The sequence below is a fragment of the Chrysemys picta genome, chromosome 1 (assembly GCF_011386835.1).
Source record: "Chrysemys picta bellii isolate R12L10 chromosome 1, ASM1138683v2, whole genome shotgun sequence".
In the NCBI taxonomy this organism is placed as follows: Eukaryota; Metazoa; Chordata; order Testudines; family Emydidae; genus Chrysemys; species Chrysemys picta.
In genome coordinates this window covers 256,027,507-256,047,645 of record NC_088791.1, presented here as the reverse complement: position 1 = coordinate 256,047,645, position 20,139 = coordinate 256,027,507, and the positions used below count along the sequence as shown (strand labels likewise).

The following is a 20,139-nucleotide window of genomic DNA, read 5'->3' as shown; positions in this document are numbered from 1 at the left end:
GTCAAAGATGGGGAGAAAGGACATGTATTATCCCCATTTTGCAGTTGGGAAACTGAGGCTTGGTCTACACTAGAGTTAGGTTGACATAAGGCAGCTTACGTTGACCTAACTATGTCAGTGTACACACTACAGCCTTGCTCCTGCCAATGTAAGTGCTCTATTACATGGATATAATAACTCCACCTCCACGAGAGGCATAGGGCTTATGTTGGTGTAGTTAAGGCAACACAGTGTCCATGGAGACTGTATATACTGCATTACTTACATCAGCTGTTGGCTGTCATTCTTGTCTATTTCACAACTCCATGCATGAAGCCGTGAACTTGACAAGAGAGCTGGGCTGTCTGCAGGGCAGGTGGGGGACTCCAGTTACAGCACGGTTGTCCCTGGGCTCCCTGGTCCAGCTGGGCTGTGCCCAACCTGTTCATAGCCTGTCTGCTCCCTGGCTTCCAGCCCAGCTGCTGCCTGGGCTCCCTGCTCTGAGCCAGGCTGTGCCTCCCTGCTGCCAGCCAGGCTGCTGCCTGGAGGCTCCCAGCTCCTCACTCCCTGTGGGGAGCCCTGGTGCTGCACAGATGCTCCCTGCCACCAGGAGGCTCTTGGCTGCATGCCTGGAGTCTGGGTGGCTGAGGGGAGCCGGGAGCCTTGGGGCAGCCAACAGGCTGCCAGCGGGGATCCCAGGCCACAGCCTGGCTGGAAGCAGGGAGCTGGGCAGGCACAGCCTGGGTCAGAGCTGGGAGTGAGCCCGGCGACTGCACTGAGGTTCCCAGGAGCTTGCAGCTGGGAACCCAGTTGCAGCAGGGAGCTGAGAGCTGGGGGAGGGCAGCCGAGGTCCCGGGAGTGGGGAGCCAAGAGCTGGGGAGGAGCCTGGCTCTGTGCAGGGAGCTGCATGTGGAGCTGAATACCCAGGCTCTCAGCCCCCCGCACTGCCCCTCTACATCGGTGGAAGCGTTCCTTGTGAGGACACACACCATCGACAGAAAGAGGGCTCCTAATACTAGTTTAGACAATGCCTTTGTTTTTCTGCTAATTACATGTTGTCACTGCAGGCCTGGCTGCAGCAGGAAGTAGAACCGCTTTGAGGAGTGATATTGTTGAAGCAGCACAAGTCCTGGGGGGTACAGCTGTACCAACGACCATGCTTGCTATTGCCATGAAGGTTGGGAATAAGCCATGGCTCGTAAGGGAATGTCACCCCCTGGAGCTGTGTTCACACTCTGAGGCTGGGCCAGGGGACCCATTGGGAGTGGCTCAAGCAGTACAAGGCTCCAGTGTGGACAAGCTCTGAGTGCTGATGGGTGCTTAATGAAGCAACAGCTCTACAAGTGCTGGCGAGGGCCCAGGCCAGTGACAGGTACCAAGGTATGAGCGGATCAGGCCTGCTTTGTGGCTACAACCTCAAGGGCACCAAAGGACCCACAATTAATTCACCACCACACCCACTACTACATGAAAGGCGGCGGCGGGGAGAAAACGACTAACTTAACAACACACTCTGCAACACACATAGTGCAACGAGCACTGGGGGAATGGGGGAGTTCCGGGCATGGGGGTGCAGGGAAATCCCGTGGGCGCTAGGAGACCATGGTCAGGGGGCCCGGTTCAGCCTTGGGGCTCGCTGCCCCCCTCCTCAGGTGAGGCGGCGGCGGCAGGAGGGAGAGCCATGGCGCTCCCGGCCGGCGCCGGTGGAGGGGCAGCTGTCACCCCCGCCTGGCAGCAAGTCCAGCAGGGAGCGGAGCAGCCCGCCCGCCGCAGAGCAGAGCGGGACCCGAGGCGAGCCCCCGGGGCGGCCAAGCCAAGGACAAGGAGCCCCGGGGGGTGGGGAAGTCTGTGGGGCGGGGCCTGGCCGGGGGATTTATCGCGTCCGCATCCCAGGGTCCTGTATCCCAACCCAGAACGGCAAAGAGCCCCCAGAAACCCCTCAGGCCCACGTGTCGGCCAGTACCGGGGCCCACGTGGCACCGCCCCCTCCTGCGAGCCAATCAGCCCGCGGGTGAGTTGTGCTGTTTCGTTCCCAGCCCAACTTTTGGCCCAATCGGCGGCGGGGGCGGGGACGAGACGACGATGGCGGCAGCGGTAGGGGCGCTGCGGCTCCTGCTGGCCGGGCCGGGTCTGAGGAGGCGGAGACTGTGAGTGACGCTATTGAGAGCCGTGGGGGAGGGGGCGCTGTGCTCACCCCAACGCCCCACAAACCCCGCCCCGCGAGAGCGAGACCCCGGGGCGGGGGCTCCGCCGCGCTGCGCTCGCAACCCCCCGCCCCGCCCCTCCCCTCCTCAACGGCCGCGGAGTGACAGAGCCACACAGGCTCAGCAGCGCTCCTTGATCGGCCCCCCAGAGCTCCGCCCTCTACAGCCCCCACTCACCCAGTGCCTCCGCATAGCCCCTCCCCCAGAGCCCCCTGCCCCCACTCACCCAGTGCCTCCGCATAGCCCCTCCCCCAGAGCCCCCTGCCCCCCACAGCCCCCACTCACCCCAGTGCCTCCGCATAGCCCCTCCCCCAGAGCCCCCTGCCCCCACTCACCCCAGTGCCTCCGCATAGTCCCTCCCCCAGAGCTCCCTGCCCCCACTTACCCCAGTGCCTCCGCATAGCCCCTCCCCCAGAGCTCCCTGCCCCCACTTACCCCAGTGCCATCCGCATAGCCCCTCCCCCAGAGCTCCCTGCCCCCCACAGCCCCCACTCACCCAGTGCCTCCGGCATAGCCCCTCCCCCAGAGCCCCCTGCCCCCACTTACCCCAGTGCCTCCGCATAGCCCCTCCCCAGAGCTCCCTGCCCCCCACAGCCCCCACTCACCCAGTGCCTCCGCATAGCCCCTCCCCCAGAGCCCCCTGCCCCCACTCACCCCAGTGCCTCCGCATAGCCCCTCCCCCAGAGCCCCCTGCCCCCACTCACCCCAGTGCCTCCGCATAGCCCCTCCCCCAGAGCCCCCTGCCCCCACTCACCCCAGTGCCTCCGCATAGCCCCTCCCCCAGAGCCCCCCTGCCCCCCACAGCCCCCCCACTCACCCCAGTGCCTCTGCATAGCCCCCTCCCCCAGAGCCTCCTGCCCCCCACAGCCCCCACTCACCCCAGTGCCTCTGCATAGCCCCTCCCCCAGAGCCCCCTGCCCCCAGAAACCCCCCCACTCACCCCAGTGCCTCCGCATAGCCCCCCCGAGAGCCTCTTGCCCCCCACAGTCCCCACTCACTTCGTGCCTCTCCATAGCCCCTCCCCCAGAGCCCTGCCCTCTACAGCCCCCCACTCACCCCAGAGCCTCCGCATAGGCCCCCTCCCCAGAGCCCCCTGCCCCCCACCTCTCCTGCCCCCCACTCTCTCCTAGTGCATCTGCATAGCCCCATGTCCAGAGCCCCTGCCCCCACTCACCCCTATTGCCCCACATAGTTCTTGCCCCCACTGTCCCATACCCTCCCCACGCCTCCACGCAGCCCCGCACTCACCCCCAGAGCCATCTCTGCTTCCACACAGGCCGCCTGACTCCCCCTCACAGCCCCCACTGTGTCCCAACCCTCCACACAGCCCTCCAGAGCCCCCGACCACGTTTGCCTCCACACAGCCCTCACTCAGTCCCTAAGCCCCCCAGCTCCCACTCCCTGACTGACCTCAACCTCTCTGCTGCAGAAACACGTTAGGACTCTCCCTTCCCCCATTCAGACCTGCCCTCTTCATTCAGGTGACAGGCAGTAACACTTCTCCCCCCCCCCCCTTCAAATTTAGTGTCCCTCAGGCTCACTTGCAATATTACCTCCTCCCCCCCCCCCCCAGCTTCCTTATGGCTGCAGCACCTCTGGTTATTAACCCCACCACCCAACATGGTCACTTCCTCCCTCTGGCAAATAATTCCCACACAGTGCTTTAGGAGCAAATAGAGCAAGTTACTAGCAGCTCTCACAATTGTTTTACTACCATTTTCTACCCTTCTTTGTAATTGCCCTGTGCAGCCTCTCTGAGGGGTGAGGGTAGGTGCTGTGACTGAGGTTTGTCAGTTGGTTTGTCTGCAATTTGTCAGTTTGAAAATCCCCGCAGCAAAACTGGTCTGTGCAACTAAAAAGAAATCATGTTTCCTAGCTAACCAGGTTTATTTCTCAGTGTGAGCTGATGGTTGTCCCTACAAATTATTTAACTTTATCCAGGAAATATATTTCCTGCTTGGTATTTTTTGGCTGTCATAGAAAAATGAAACTTACCAGTAATCCGTTTACTGTTTGATGGGTGGCAAACACTGTCCTTTACAAGTTTGAGAAAGTTCATGTAGGACAGTGGTTCTCAAACTTTTGTACTGGTGACCCCTTTCACATAGCAAGTCTCTGGGTGCGACCCCTCCTTATAAATTAAAACCACATTTTAATATATTTAACACCATTATAAATGCTGGAGGCAAAGCAGGGTTTGGGGTGGAGGTTGACAGCTCGTGACCCCCCACGTAATAACCTTGCAACCCCCCCAAGGATCCCGACCCCCAGTTTGACAATCCCTGATTGTAGGACATATCCAGCTAGGACCTGATGGTGACCCTGTGGATCAAATGCAGGAAATGAAAATTGCACTGATTATTTATAATTTTTTAATTAGGTCCAATTTTTGCATTTGGAGACATGAATAATTCCTTTAAAGCAGTAACTTTCAACCTTTTTTCATTTGTAGATCCTTAACAAATTTTGAATGGTATGGACCGCTTTAGAAATTCAACTTGTGGTCTGCAGATCACTACCATGGAAGTCTGGGTCATGTCTACACTATAGAGTTAAGTTGACTCTAGTGGGTAGCTATCCCACTGTGTAAATCACCACTTTCTCCTGCTAGGAGTTCTGGGAATGAATTGCAAGTGCATCATGGGGGCAGGATTACCGCCCCATAATGCAGTTTTCTCCATCATATAATTCCAAAGGCTTCCAACTGTGTTTTGCGCCATTTTTTGACAGCCTCTGTACATTTTGCACCCGCTATCACTGCCTGAAAGCATGGATCTTGCACCAGTCTTATGATAAGTGTTATGAATACACTGCAGGATCAGCCACATTATTTCATGAGCTGCAAAATCTGAACAGGAATCCATGCTGCCTGCCCTGCTTTGTGCCCTGGAAAGAAACAATTCAAGATTGATGTTGGCATTTATGGAGCAGCTGCACACGGTGGACCATCACTGTTGGGCTCAGGAAATAAGCACCGACCAGTGGTGGGGATTAGATTGTGGGATGGGATGGCGAGTAGTAGCTGCAGAACTTTTGTATGTGCAAAGCCAGCTTCCTTGAACTATGTGCAGAGTTTGCCTCCCGCCCTGCGGTGCAATGACCCCAAAATGAGAGGTGCCGTAACGGTGAAAAAGTGTGTGGCAATCACTGTATGGAAGCTGGCAACTCCAGACTGCTACTGGTCAGGTTGCAAATTGGTTTGGAGTTGGGAAGTCCACTTTGGGTTGCGGTGATGCAAGTGTATAGGGCCATTAATTTCCTCTTTCCTGCTGTGACTCAGTCTCTGAGCAATGTGCAGGAAATAGTAGATGGTTTTGCGGCCATGGGATTCCCTAACTGCGGCGGTGTGATAGATGGCACACATATGCCAATTTTGGCCCCAATCTTGTGACGGAGTACATCAACAGATAGGGCTACTTCTCTATGGTATTGCAGGCACTGGTGATCACCGGGGTTGTTTCACTGACATCAGTGCAGGATGGCCAGGGAAGGTGCATGCTGCAGGCATCTTCAGGAACACTGATCTGTAGAGAAAGCTGCATACAGGAACTTTATTTCCAGATCGGAAGGGCATAGGTGCTGAATCTGTGGGTGCTTTGGGGCTGGAGCACCCATGGAAAAAAAAAGTGGATGCTGAGCACCCACCAGCAGCCCCACCAATCAGCTCCTCGCCTCCCACTCACTGGTGGGCCCTGGTGATCAGCTCTTCCCTCTCCTTTCCAGCACCTCCTGTCTGCCGTGTTCAGCTATTCAGCAGTGTATAAGAGGCGCTGGGGGAGAGGGGAGGTGGTGGAACAAGGCGGGAAGAGGTAGGGTGGGGGCAGAGTGGGGGTAGGGCTTGGGGGAAGGGGTGGAGTGGGGGCTGGGCCTGGGATGGCGGTCGAGCACCCCCTGGGAACTCACAAAGTCGGTGCCTGTGCAAAAGGGGATGTGGAAATGCACATAGTGTTCCTGGGAGACTCAGCCTACCCCTTACTCCTGTGGCTCATGAAGCCATGCAGCAGAAACCTTGACAGCAGCAAGGAGAGCTTCAGCAACAAGCTCAGCAGGTGCAAAATGACTGTTGAATGTGTGTTTGGTAAAGGTTTGCTGGTGCTCCCTTTTTGGCAGGTTAGACCTCAGTGAGGAAACTTATTCTCATCCCCGTCGCTGCCTTTGTGAGTTCCTGGAGCTGCTTGATCCCCGCTCCTGGCCCTGCCCCCACTCCACCACTTCCCCCAAGTACCACCCCTGCCCCGCTTCCATCTCGCCTCTTCCCGTTTTGTTCTGTCCCCTCACCTGAGTGCACCCTGCCCCCACTCCTCCTTCCCCTCCCAGTGCCTCCTGTACGCTGCTGAACAGCTGATCACGATGGGCAGGAGAGATGGGGAGGAGCTGATTGGTGGGGCCCGCCGGTGAGCGGGAGGTGCTGCTCCAACCACGTGGAGTCAGCGCCTCTGATTCTCATTGTCACAGCAGCCTGCTGTGCTCGTATAACATTTGTGAAGCCAAGGTGGAAAACTTTCTCCGGGGTGGAGCATTGAGGTGGATTGCCTGGTGGCTGATTTTGAGCAGCCAGACACCAGGGCTATTAGAGGGGCCGGCCTTAGGGGTGTGTGAGAGGGGGACACTGCCCAGGGCACCATGCTCAGGAGCGCCGCTGTGTGCCTCCAGGGCAGGGGGTGCCCCCCATCCCGCAGTCCTGCTCCACTGCTGCTCCCTCCTCCCCCTCCATGGAGCTGCCCCTGGCCAAGCTGCTCTGAACCAGGAGCCTCCTCCTGTCTGCCGCATAGGGTAGGGGCATGGGGCTGATGTCAGGGTGTTCCCATCTCTTTGCCTGTGTACCCGGTTGCTTCTAAACTGGGGTCAGAGAACAATTCTCATTCTCTTCTGTTGCTGCTGGCTCAGGAATGAGTGCTGCAATGTGTTCAGGCTCCTGCATGCTCTGATTAAAGAGACAGCGCTCTCCCAACATGTTGGTCACAAACCAACATCTGAAATGGCATCCCTGGTGAGCTAGGAGTGGCCAGAGGGCTGCGGGATGGTCATGGGCTCTGGTAGGGTGACCAGACAGCAAATGCAAAAAATGGGGATGGGGAGGTAATAGGAGCCTAAGAAAGACTCCAAAATCGGGACTGTCCCTATAGAATCGGGACATCTAGTCACCCTAGGCTCCGGCAAGATGCAGCTCCCATGCAACAGCACGGAGCCCACCTTGAGCTGCCGGCCAAGTGCCAGGCACAACGAGCTGCAGCAGCACAAAAGTAAGTAACATCCAAAAATATTTAAATTCTGTTATTGTTTAAAGGTGTGATTTAAAATTACGATTCATCATAGACTCTTTTTAATCTCGTTTGACAGCCCTATATATCAGTATTACACCCATTGCAATTTTACTTTTTATTGATAGAACCCTAAATTAATTTACAACTCTCCTGCCTTTATGTAACCACAATTTGAATAGGTAACTAAAAATATATGTAATGTGGAATGCATTAATGAAATCATTTAAAAAACAGATAATGCCTTAAACTGGGACTAATGAGTTTTTCCCGGGGTCATAAAAACGATTATAAATACCATGCCATCCCTGTCCTAAATCACTACCAATCTGCAATGGATCAAAGAGGGGACCTAGAAGTGAAAGGTCCTGTATCCCATCCCCTGGGCCATCCAGTCCCAGGGTTTTGGGACCAGGCTGAAAACAGACTTTTAATTTATGCCTTGCCTTCATGGAGCAGGATTGAACAGATTAATCAGATTATTTGAATGGATTTGGGGGATGGTTAGTCTTCTCAAAAGCCTTCCAAATGAGCTGTAGAAATATTTTCTCAAACAGCTAACAGAAAAGGCCCTCACATAGTAGGATAGTTAATTTTAATATTTTTACAGACCTTGCTTTAGCAAACCTTGGAACAGCACTTATGGAAGGCAAGCAGAGTTTTAGCACCAGAGTGGGATAGGTAGTCAAGGGTCAATTGACTTTAATAATTAAAATTAAAAATACTTGCAGTTCTGTCTGAGAGCATAATGCAATAAATATTTTAAAGTTTATTAATGAAAGAGTGTGCAATACAAAAGTAATTGAAACATAGAAGGTTATGTGAATGCACAACAGGGACTCTGTTGCTATTATGCTAACTACAAGAGCAAAGCTAGAGTGGTTTGTGCTGCACAAGAAAGAAATGCTATGAACTGACACAGCCAAAATTAATCCCATGTAGTTTAAGTAGCATTGTCCTAAAGAAAACCCAGAAGGACACTTTCTATACTGATCCAGTAACCATGACTTTTTCAATTGCTATTCCTGTTTCAGAGAGGGTAATAAAACACTTTTAGTGTGCAGAATTGTAAATACCAAGATTTCTGACAGCCAAACATTAAGGGTTTGAGTATTTTTACTGTACTATGAAGGGGTCAGAAGTCCACTTGGAAGCTGTAAGCTTATAAGCATAAACCAATTGATGAAAGAAGTCTATAATATTTGTAGGCCAATAGCAATACTACCCTGGGCAGGCCAAGAGCTGCTCTTGCCTTTATCAGCCTCTGCCTACCACTGCATCTGGCCAATGAGGCTCCCTCACTTGACTCCCTCAGGAAACCAGTGACCAGACTTGTTCAGTCCCTAAACCAGCACTAAAGTTTTGTTTAAGCCAGCAGCAGTAATGCTAATAAATAACATACTAGTCCCTGAAAGGGACACAACAGCAGCTCTGGGGAGTTCCTTATTTACTCCATCACTGCTTTCCTGTCTCTGTTTACACTAGGGCTTTAACTTATTGTTCTTTTGGAAAGGAATCCTCCTTCCTATCTATATTGTGCCCTGTACTTTTTTTCATTCTTGCCTCAGCTGATTGCTTCCTTTCAGCAAGATGCATGTAAATGGTCCCTCAACCATCCTCTCTCTTGAGTTGCCTGTTTCTAGGGCAAAGACTAGTCAGTGCTAGATGAACTGCACGGCATAGCAACTGCTGGGAATGATAGAAAAATTGAATTGAGCCTTACCTGGAGAGAGGGCTTAATCCAAGGGGGGTCAAGAGCTAGAAGGAAAGACCCTTTTAGTGGGGATAGAGGTGAAGAGGTCTTCTAAGCCATTGTTGCTGAGATGAGCATAGGTAGAGTTAATGGACCTGACTCAGCTTGCTAGATACCCCTCCTATTGCGGAGATGAAAGGGTGGTTTTAAGTGGAGAGACAGATGTTGGGCCCAGACTGCTCCCCAAGATCTGAATCAGGACAGTTGATTGATGTGGAGGAGCAAAAAGTCCTTGCTGTGCAATAAGTTAGCCAAATGGGAGTGGGAAGAGAAAACAGAGGGACAATTTAAAGTGTACGGTCCATACATGTGTTCACTGAATTTAATTCTGTGTTTCCTGGTCGTTGTCTAACGGGAGTCTGTGTAGTTATGGAAATAATGATAGCAGGTGCTTTATGGGCTTTCTGCATAATGGCTGTGTAGGTTATTTTCAGGCAGTGGCAGTAAGGCTAGGTGCTCATGGTGGTGAGTATGGGATAAATGCTGAATTGGATGGTAGAGTTGGCAGGTTACAGAGAGTAATTTCTTCTACAGAAGGGGTTCTTCTGATCTGGTGGCATTCTTTTCAGCGGTCACAGAAACTGTTCTTTGTGTTACTGTGACATCATTGCATCACTAAGAATCTGCTTTTTAGAGATGCCATCAGAATACTAAGGAGTGAATGTATCTTTATGTACATAGGAGGAGTCCCTGTGTTCAGACCTGCAAAACTATTTTCATCTGTTTTCTCTTGTTCATAATGTTCCAAAGCTTTCATCTTTTGGACTGGAATTTTCTATAATTGGTATCTTCCCAAAGATAATATTTTTTGAAAGTTTGAACAAAATCCTTCCAAATATTTTTGAATTAGGCTAAGGTAAAATATGTGCTATTCTTGTTTTTTAAAAACTTTAGCCACACCTTTTAAGACAGGGTTATAGTAAAAACAGCTGGCATTTGAAGGTTGGCGTGTACGTAGCCCTTGTTGAGGGCTAGTGTATTTGCTTGGTTTGAAGAAAAAATTTCATTTAACCCTTTGAAATTGTGTTCTGAGCACATTCCACAGGAAATCTTTTTACCCTCTATATTGCACTTTTACCCTCTATATTGCATTTGGATGCTCAGCTGTTTGAGAGCCCATTAACTTTAAGGACGTGTGTAAGTGTTTTCAGGATTGTCGCGTAAACCTGTTTCATATCAAGTGCACAGAGTCAAATCAGTTTCTCTATCAATAAAATGAGTGTAGCAGCATCTGAAGTGTTGTGAGGCTTACTAAGTGTTTAAAAGTGATGTAGGAGTGTAAGCTATTACTTTTGTTAATAATTTTATTTCAGACCACATTCAGAGACCAAGTATACTTGATCTAATACTTCTACACTCGGGATAAGACTAATTTATAGCATTGAGGGCTTACTCATCTTTTTTTAGCTCCCACTGTTCTCTATCTCAGTGGTTCTCATCCTTTCCAGATTACTGTACCCCTTTTAGGAGTCTGATTTGTCTTGTGTGCCCCAAGTTTCACCTCAGGTAAAAACTACTTGCTTATAACATCAGACATAAAAATACAGTGTCACAGCACACTACTACTGAAAACTTGCTTTCTTTCTCATTTTGTCTGTATAAAAATTTTAGTTTGTACTGACTTTTATATAGCCTGAAAAAGCAGGCAAATATCTAGACCCGTTGATGTACCCCCCTGGAAGACCTTTGCGTACCCCCAGGGGTACGCGTACTCCTGGTTGAGAACCACTGCTCTATCTCCACTGCAGGAAAGTGCTGCATCTTTACTGTTTGTCAAGAAATGCACGTTTGTGGCTACTTGGAAAGCTAGTATCAATGCTTCAGAGTGGTAGTCATGTTAGTCTGTATCAGCAAAAAGAACGAGGAGTACTTGTGGCACTTCAGAGACTAACAAAGGTATTTGGGTATAAGCTTTCGTGGCCCCAACAAATTTGTTAGTCTCTAAGGTGCCACAAGTACTCCTCGTTCTTTTAGTATCAATGTTGTTTTTCATAGATTGGACACTGGAGGGTGCTAACGCAATGGGAGCTGAAATTATCCTAGGAAATTAAAAGGTTCTTCTTGTATAGTTTGATACTTTGTTGCAACATTTATGTGAACATATATAAAGTCATTCCTCAATGGCAGCAAATTTTGTTGATGTTGTTTTTACAATCTTAACTGAGGGCATCAGTGAAGTGTTAAGAGTGTCTGTGCAGATGAAGTATCCCTTTCCTAACCCTTTAGTGAAAATAACTAGTTCTGGGTTTTTCAGATTTTAAAAATGTTCTCTTCAGGATTCTGGGACGAATTGTGTTTGTGACTTTCTAATGACAAACATTTTAAACTGGCAAAACAGAATATTCACTTTATACCATATTATTTTGATCCATTTAAATTAATCTTATCACAAACTAGAGATGGTAAAAGCCACATAATGGTTCATTTTGGGGGAAATATATTTTAAACAGCTGTAAATACCAGTAATGGTCCTGATCCTTTAGCCGTATTTTTGTGCATGGATCTTTGTGCCTGTGTGGAGCCAACTGAAGTCAAGACACAAAGGGCCTGCCCAGGTGGATCCCGTCGCAGGACCGGCACAAGTATTAGTAATGAAGATGCACAGAACTAGGGTAACCATATTTCCCTATGCTTAATATGGAACACCTGGTAAAATTACTTGTATGCAAGCCAGTTCAACATCAATCAATCAGAACTATGCAGTACAAATTAACATCAAGTTGACTGAGCCGCTGTTAAAAAGAAATGTTGCATAGTTAGATTCTTTTTATTTACTTTCTTATCTTTAAGGCTTTATGGTTCACATGGATAGAGGTGCGTGCGTACACACACACACACACACACACACACCTCTCTCACACGAGGGGGTGACCGACTAACCCTCCCCTCCCCTCCCTGCCCAGTGCTCTCCTCCCTCCTTGCTTGGCTGGGCCCCCAGGATGGACCCACCTCTCCTGGCACCATGTCATCCCAAGGCAATACGTGGGGGGACACGTAGGGTCACATGCCATCTCTCCCCTGATTTCTGTGAGGGTTCACACCAGAATGTGGCCAGCAGCAGCCTTTTGGTACTGTGCGGGAGGGAAGGGATGGGAGCTGCTTCCAGCTTCAGGGGAGGAGGGGCGGGAAGGGAAGACCTGGCCTGTGTCTTTGCAGAGCTCATCTCTTCCCCCCACCCCAGCTCCCTTGTGGCTGGAAACAGCTTGTCCCTTCCTGCCCATACAGTATTGAAAGGCAGCTAACACCTCCAGGCCACCAGCATAACCTAGCTGCGTCCTGTTCCCCGGTTGCCCCTTCACCACCCAGCCCCACTGCTCCAGCGCGGGCTGGAAGGGATTAAGCCCTAAGGATGCATTGTGCACCAGGGCTCAGGGAACCTGACTGCAGGGGCTTCTGTGAACCTGGCCAGAGAGGTGGCTCAGCAGGGTAGGTTGCCTAGGGGATGGAGCAGCCCTATGCTCCCTGGGGGTAGGACCTGGGGCGGGTGATGAGGGTGCTAAGCTCCTCCCTGGGAGGCTGCTGTGGAGCCTGCAGGTTTGGGGTGATAACAGGCTGGAAATCGCTTTCCCCCCCCACCACTCCAGAGCTTAGCTGAGGGGCGGAGAGACTTCCCCGTGCCAGCGCTGTGCAGGGCTTTGGCACGTGCAGGGCTTGGCTCCTCCTGGCCAATGCCCTGGGCCAGAGAGTCTTGGGCTTTCCCGGGGCGCTGGCCCAGCCACAGGCTGGGGGTGGGGGTGGGGACGGGGGAAGGAGCCTGCCACTAGTGGGCGCGCGGCTGGCGAGCAGGGATCTGGCCAGCAGCAGGACCTGCCAGTACTGATTGGGGGCGGGAGGAACAGAAAATATGGGACAATTTGTCTGTTTTTAAGAAAAAGTTGGGACACCTGCTGGAGGGCTTAAATAGGAGGCTGTCCCTTTAAAAATGGGACGTCTGGTTACCCTACACAGAATATGTCCAAATTAAGTAGAATTTTATACAAACGCATTTTCCCTAAACAATGGTTCCCAACCTCTTTTTTTTCTTTTCTCGGGGTATGGGGGTGTGTGGATGTAGTTGTGGGGTTGGCATAAGAACATAAAAACAGACATACTGAGTCTAGGGTGACCAGACGTCCCGATATCGAGCAGTTTGTCCCGTGTCCTGACCGAAGTACAGTCGGGATGCCATTTGTCCCGATATTTTGTTTCAGGCGTGTTTTTTTGTTTGTTTGTTTTTTCATGCTTAGGCGGCGGTGAGAGGCAGGGAGAGCGCCTTTTCAATTGTTACACTCACCAAGCATGTCCGGGTCTTGGCGGCACTTCGGCGGCGGGTCCTTCAGTCACTGATGGCCTTCGGCGGCATTCGGTGGCGGCTACTTCTTTCTTTGGCGGCAAGGTTTATTACCCGCCACCGAAATGCCGCTGAAGTCCATCAGCGACTAAAGGACCCGCTGCCGAAGTGCTGCCGAAAACCCAGACTGGTGAATGTAAAGGCGCTGCCCCTGTGGTGGTCCTGATATTTTGCAGTTAGCATCTGGTCACCCTAACTGAGTCAGACCAATGGTCCATCAAGCCCAGTATCCTGTCTTCTGACAGTGGCCAATGGCAGGTGCTTCACAGGGAATGAACGGAACAGGTAATCATCAAGTGATCCATCCCATCGCCCATTCCCAGCTTCTCGCAACTGGGTGACTACTTCTCCCCTTCCCAAACATATCCTCATGCTGTGTCCTGCGTTGTGATGCCAAAAGGTTTTTCAGTTCAGTTTGTGTAGGTTGTGTCCTCTTTTATCCTGAGAGACTTTGCACTATTACCTGCAACCCTGTTAAACTCAAATATAATAATTCCCTATTGTATGGTGTATAATGGGCCCTATAGCAAATATACAGGATCATATTGAGTTTGATCCTATAGGTTGCTGAGTTTCTTCTGCAAGGACAAAGTATCTTCAGTTCCTATTGACTTCAGTGGAGATGGAGGGCCCTAAATTCTTCACAGGAAGTGCTAAACACCGCAGCTCCTGGGAATAAGCCTTCATGCCCAGCTTGTGTTCTTTGCACTGGCTGTTTGTCAAGTGGTGAACTGATTTTAAGTCCACTCTGTAGGTTTTTAAATCCCTTAATGGGAAGAACGGGGCAATATTTGAGACATTCCCTGTAAGCTGCATCCTGGCATGCAAACGCGCCCTGACATTAGCAACTTTTTAGGAGTTCCACTTTTGATCAGAGGGTAATTGAGTTTATCAGTTTCTGCTCCTCAGCTCATCCCTCCCTACTTGTAAGTAAAACACATGAACACTTCCTTTTTTCTGAGGTGTTTTTAGTTTTAACCTCCCTCAGTCTGTGTGCAGGACACCTTTCACTCACCCCTTTCTAAATTAAGTCACCTTGGTTGGCATGTTAAAATGTTTTATTTAGCATTCTTATTATGTTAATCTGACTGGGTTTGAAAGTGTTTAAACAGGACCCCAAGCATCTTGGTGGGATGGCAGCACTTAGTAAATATTATTAGAGAAAAGAATACTCTTCCCTCTTCTACCTCACATGGATTTGAAGCCCAAGAAGTTTGCAAAATGTCCACACACAAATAGCAGTGGAAATTAACTTGCTATTTTTGACCCCAATATGTGCTAAACTTGAACTGAAGTCCCCTGTTAATTTTCCCCTCTTTTCCTTAAACACTGCTGTATTACCTCACAATTCTCCTGTAACCCCTTTCGCTTCTGAATGTAGCTAGCATAAGTTTGAATTACCTGTTATCATGGGATAGACAAGGCTCTAGTGATCTCTGTCTTCCCTTGTCTGTCCCTACAGGACTGGATCAATGTACTACCATGGACTGAGTAGCTGAACTTCCTTGCCTTTATTCTATTATTTTAATTAAACACGGTTAGCATCAGGAGCTCTGCAGTGATGAAAGGGAAATGATGAAACTTTGAAGAATTTGGGACATTGAGTTGATCTCTACATTTTAATGTACTCTTTGCATTAAAGTAGTTAATAGATACATTTTATATTGAGCTTTCAGGTGACCTAATTTCCCTTAGTACTGTACATTTAGTTTTACACATCTGCACCTAATTTGTAAAAAGGACTTAATGAGAAACTTCAAACAGTTTAAATGTCAATTACAAAGAAAGCGAGGTTTTAAAGTTCCAGTAATCTGTCCATATTGGTCATCGAAACATGATTCCAGGTGGATGTAATTCAAGACAGATGGCATTCCAGAGGCACAATTACAAAGAGCTTATATATTTTCAACACTAACAAGCTGTCACGCTATGTTGTAGCTACACTTGCGGTACTGTATGACTACAATTTCTGTTTTATCTGGTGTGGACTTGATATTAAGAGTTTTAATTTTCCACTTCTTAAACCGTCAGTGGGTGTTTTAAGGTGCACAGGGTAAGGAGGGGAAGAATATTTTGTAGGATTAGTTTACATTGATTGGTCCTGTTGTTTCCTAAAAGATGTTATTCATAAAAAAAGGAAGAAAAATGGAGCATGTATAGGAAGTTTTGTTATATAAAGTAGCTCATCACAGAATTATTTTTATTTCCAAATTATTGTATTTGTATTGATTCCTAGGAAATAGCTATGAAGAATTGCTAAAAGGGCCACAACATTCTGGATGTTTTCAGATGACTTTTCTAACTGAGAACCTATGAAATAAAGCTCCATTTATTTGGAAAATTAAAGCTAAAGGGATTGATTATTATCATTTGCACTGGTAAATCAGAAGTAACTCCAACTGAGGTAAATCTGGAGTCACATGCCCAATGTGTAAAGTCAGTTTTGAATGATATGTAAGGGTCTGATTATGAGGTTGGACCCAAGTTTTAGGGCAGAGCTAATCATACTGAACAGAAAATAAATGAAGGATTTATTTTTGATTGAAATAATTAGTGGTGTGCTATAGTCTTAGACATTTAAAAGTTATAAAATTATATATTTAGCAGTTTAGACAAATTAATTTTGTGGCCTTAGTACTGACCAATAAAACATGACTCCCTATATAATTTTCATTTGCATTGTTTTTTGTTTTTGTTATCATTAGAACAAGAAAACAAAAGTATTTAAACTGCTAATTAGAATTTTATTTATATATGTTCATCTTTAAGGCTTTATAGAGTATTAGCAGTCAAAATTTAAGATGTCTTCCTGCATTCAGATTTTTTGTTTGTTTGTTACATTAAACATACAAACACACACACATGTATATATACAGCAGAACCTGTTAAGGGGCATGTGTATTGAAGAGCACACATTTTATGCCAATTCAGCTACCTCTCAAGGAATGGAGAAGGGCTAAGATGCTTGTTACTTTAAATGTCTGAACTAAGTGGTGAGCTTTTTGCCCATTAATTTAAAAAAAAATCAAAGTATGTCGTAAAATGTTCTCAAAACATCTTAACCCGTTTTCCTGCTTGGAAAAATGCAAGTGCTATTTTGACGCACAAAGCCCTGCAACAAACAAGTTGGGCTTCAGAGCCACACTCGAAACAAAATACCAATTTTATCTACAGTTTACTAGTTTTCCCATTTTATGCAGTGGCATTTGAATGGCCTCTAGTAATTGGTTTATTGTTGTTTTTTTAGCAAAAAAACAAACTTATTAGCACTGTATTTGGCATGTCATGAATCATTAAATCTTTATATGAATTCAGAAGTAATTTGTAGCATACAAAATTTTCTGATATATATTTTCCCCACATCTGGGCTGCTGGGTTGTGATCAGTTTTCAAAGCATAGCATGTCAGTTCCAGTAGAATGCGAACAAATACTTGTCAGAAATAGTGTATAATTCTCTGGGTGTAGAAAAACTGATTTCTTTTGGCGGACATTGTTCAATATACCCATCAGTGATGAGTAGGTAAAAGTGTGTGAAAGCAGAAGGAAGGAAAGCATCACTTAGTTAAGCTTTTTATTTGTGCAAATTAGTTTTACAGCTATATTTTCTACCTCTATTTGATACTAGTAAGTCTTGATCCCTGGTATTTTTCTCCTGGAGGAATTCTCCCTCTGACCCACTCCCAGTCTTTGTATGGGTAACATACTGTGGTCATATGTTTGAATCAAGCTTCACTTTAAGACTTAAACTAGTCATTAAAGACTGAGTGGGAGAGTTCCTTGCACCTGGGAAATTAGGAGAGCAGAAGCAAGAGACATGTCCGCATCCTTTCCCTGGTGGTTCTTCACCTGTGAATTTGAACTATGGTGGTAATAAAAGTTTTGTGGACCTCATTTTATGTGAGACTATTAAGCAACATGAGAATTTGGGACTAGCTACCCTTCATATTTCAGGACACTAAAAGGTGTCATTTATAAGTTTAAAGTGCCTGCAGGAAGGCAAAACAGGCTTGTAAACTTAAACTCTAGACTCCAGAAGGTAACAGGTTTGTAGTGTGGGCTACACACTTAGATTATCAAAATTGCAAATGTGCTTTATGGTGGTTTTTTTTTTTTATTGGAAAACATCTGCCTATAAAAAGCTGATATAGTTTTTCATACTTCTCACTGGTGTTGTTACTATCTCTTGTCATAGAAAAGACATGATTGTGAATGGCCCTGCTACAAATCCTTAATTGTCATTACAGCACCAGCTGCCAGAGCCTAGGGCCTGTTATCATTCTCATTATAACCTACTATTTTGCTGAGCTACTAATTCAGCTATTCAGATTTGTTTCTGAAAGATGGGGAGGAAGTTGATCTGTTTAGGAATATTTTGCAATCTTGAAACTTACTATGTGGAGTAGGCCTTTTTGTATTGAATATCTCAACCTTTTTTATTGTTTGAAAACTAACAGTGTATGTATAACATTTTCAATTATTTAAGAATGATTTCTATATTAGTATTGACAATGGGCTGCAGTAGAGCAACATACTAAGAAGTTAAATGTCTATCCATGCAATAGACTCTAATGGCTCTAAAGCAGTGAGCACAGTCTACTGAATAAAGAATATTCTGAGTTTCTGTAAGTGAATGTAGAGACCATGAAAGGTGCTAGAATGGCAGCCCAGGGAAACTGAAGTTCACTATTTGTTCACAGAACAGGTATAGCTTTCCCCACCAAGCTCAACCATTATACTTCAACCCAGACTTTGTGGGATCACCTCTAGGATATGATGGAAATTTGTTCTTGCCCTGTGCTAAGGCTCTCTGGGACTGTCAATTGTGATGGTGATTTTTGTGATTTGATCCATTGAGCCCAAAATTTCAAAATGCCTAAAATTAGGCCCTTGAATCTATATTTATTCACTTAAATAAGTGGGCCATTTTTCGTAAGTGCTGGGAACGCAGAATTCCCATTGAGTGTAATTGACTACTCTCAGCTTCCATTGACTGCATTGAGATTACTCACGGGAGTAAAGTTACTCAAATCCATGTTTATAGGCTCAGACCCAAAATTCCATGAATGATAGGAGGCCTGCACAGGAGTAACTGGGAGTAGAATTTGGCATTTATAATCTTTAGTCTAATTTTCTAAGTGCAAGGGGTTAATTAAATACTTAGATGAGTCTGCCTGCTTTAAAATAAGGGTGTTTATGAATACTTTTGTCAGCAGTTACTGATGGTATTTCTAAAATAAAATAATTCAATGTGTAAACCAGTGTCTAAGGATATAATTCTTCTAGAGAGTCTCAATATTAAAAACAATCATGATTCAGAAATTATTTTCTCACTTTGCTCTGTCTTCCTGGAATTCTTCTGTTGTTACATAGGTTGATCCACTTGGGTCCCAATCCTGCATTGAGTTGAATGTAATCCCTGGACCTTTGCAGAGCTGATTGCAGGATTCAGACCTTGATATCTACTTTTAAAAGGCAGTTATGCGACTATTTATGTTAGAGCCAGCTGTTTTGATGCTGTAGATACGTTGCTAGTTGACAAGATTGAAATTATTTTTCTTTATGGTCAGACAGTGATACCCTTACTCATGTTGGGTAGTACCTTACTCTTTACAAGTTGACTCATTGACTTCTGTGGACTACTCACTGTTCCATATGAATATCACAATCTGCCTCTCAGTGTGTTGGCTTTTCAGTATTTTGTCACAACATGTATATGGTAGTTGTCTTGCAGAGACAGACAAGGAAAATATAGATTTTTTTTTTTTAAAATAAGTACAATTTCTAGATGGCATTTAATAAATAATTTAAAATTTCTTAACTTTTGTCTTTTTGAACTTTAAACCTAAAATCCATAATAATATTTCATTGTAGTCTCTCTGGGTTGATTTATCTAGCCTTTAAATACAAACTTGTGTTTAGAGTTTGTGCATTAAATATTGGGTGGCGGTTTTTTTTGTTTTGTTAAATCTGCAACTTATTACTCAAAGCATTTAAAATTGTTGGGTCAGTGCAAAATATTGACTTCAGCATATTGAAAGCATAAAAACTCTTTTTTGTTGGTAACTACTCTTTGGAGAAGTTGATAGATGTGAAAAACATTTAGCAGTGTTTTTTTCTCCCCCTTCCCATGAAACTAAGCTACTGAGGAAATTTTCCTACTGCTGTATGCTGCAATATGTCAGAAACACCGATATGTTATAGATGCATCATCATCTAAAAGGAAAAATTGAGTGTGGGTTTGAAGTCGACAAGTGATGAAAGTAGCCCTGAGGTTGTCAATTAGAAAGCCAAGGCCTGGAACTGATAAGTTAATGAGCATTCCCCCTCCCCACCTCTGTTCCACCTCCTCTCCCCCCTCCCCCCTTTTTTTCAAGTCTGCAAGATCTTTATTGCTCAGGATATAAAAAAAGTCATGTTGATCTATGTCCCAAAAACATATCCTACTAACAGTATTCACTTAAATACCTGTTGCCTTCGTTTGTCTTATTACAAGTTTCTTAATATAAATAGATAAGCAGTGAGAAATGGAAACACGGCAAATAAAAAATTATCCCTCTCTCTGGTTTTGTTTATGCTGAGTTTTTCTTTTTAACATTTAACAGACCACTCCA

General features: G+C 46.6%; 1 protein-coding gene across 4 annotated transcripts in view; it reads left to right on the top strand.

The window, feature by feature from the left end:
* The first annotated feature begins 1,993 nt into the window (after window positions 1-1,993).
* Window positions 1,994-20,139, top strand: part of CLYBL (citramalyl-CoA lyase) — a 229,378-nt gene continuing 211,232 nt past the window's right edge. For 2 of the 4 annotated variants that reach the window (XM_065592446.1, XM_065592438.1), the window contains exons 1-2: window positions 2,047-2,126; window positions 4,636-4,656. In XM_065592446.1, the coding sequence (XP_065448518.1) occupies window positions 2,062-2,126; window positions 4,636-4,656 (86 nt within the window). In that variant the 5' untranslated portion in view covers window positions 2,047-2,061. Of the gene's footprint in view, window positions 2,127-4,635; window positions 4,657-20,139 lie in introns of all 4 variants that reach the window. The other 2 variants (XM_065592451.1, XM_005303890.4) reach the window with 1 other exon arrangement.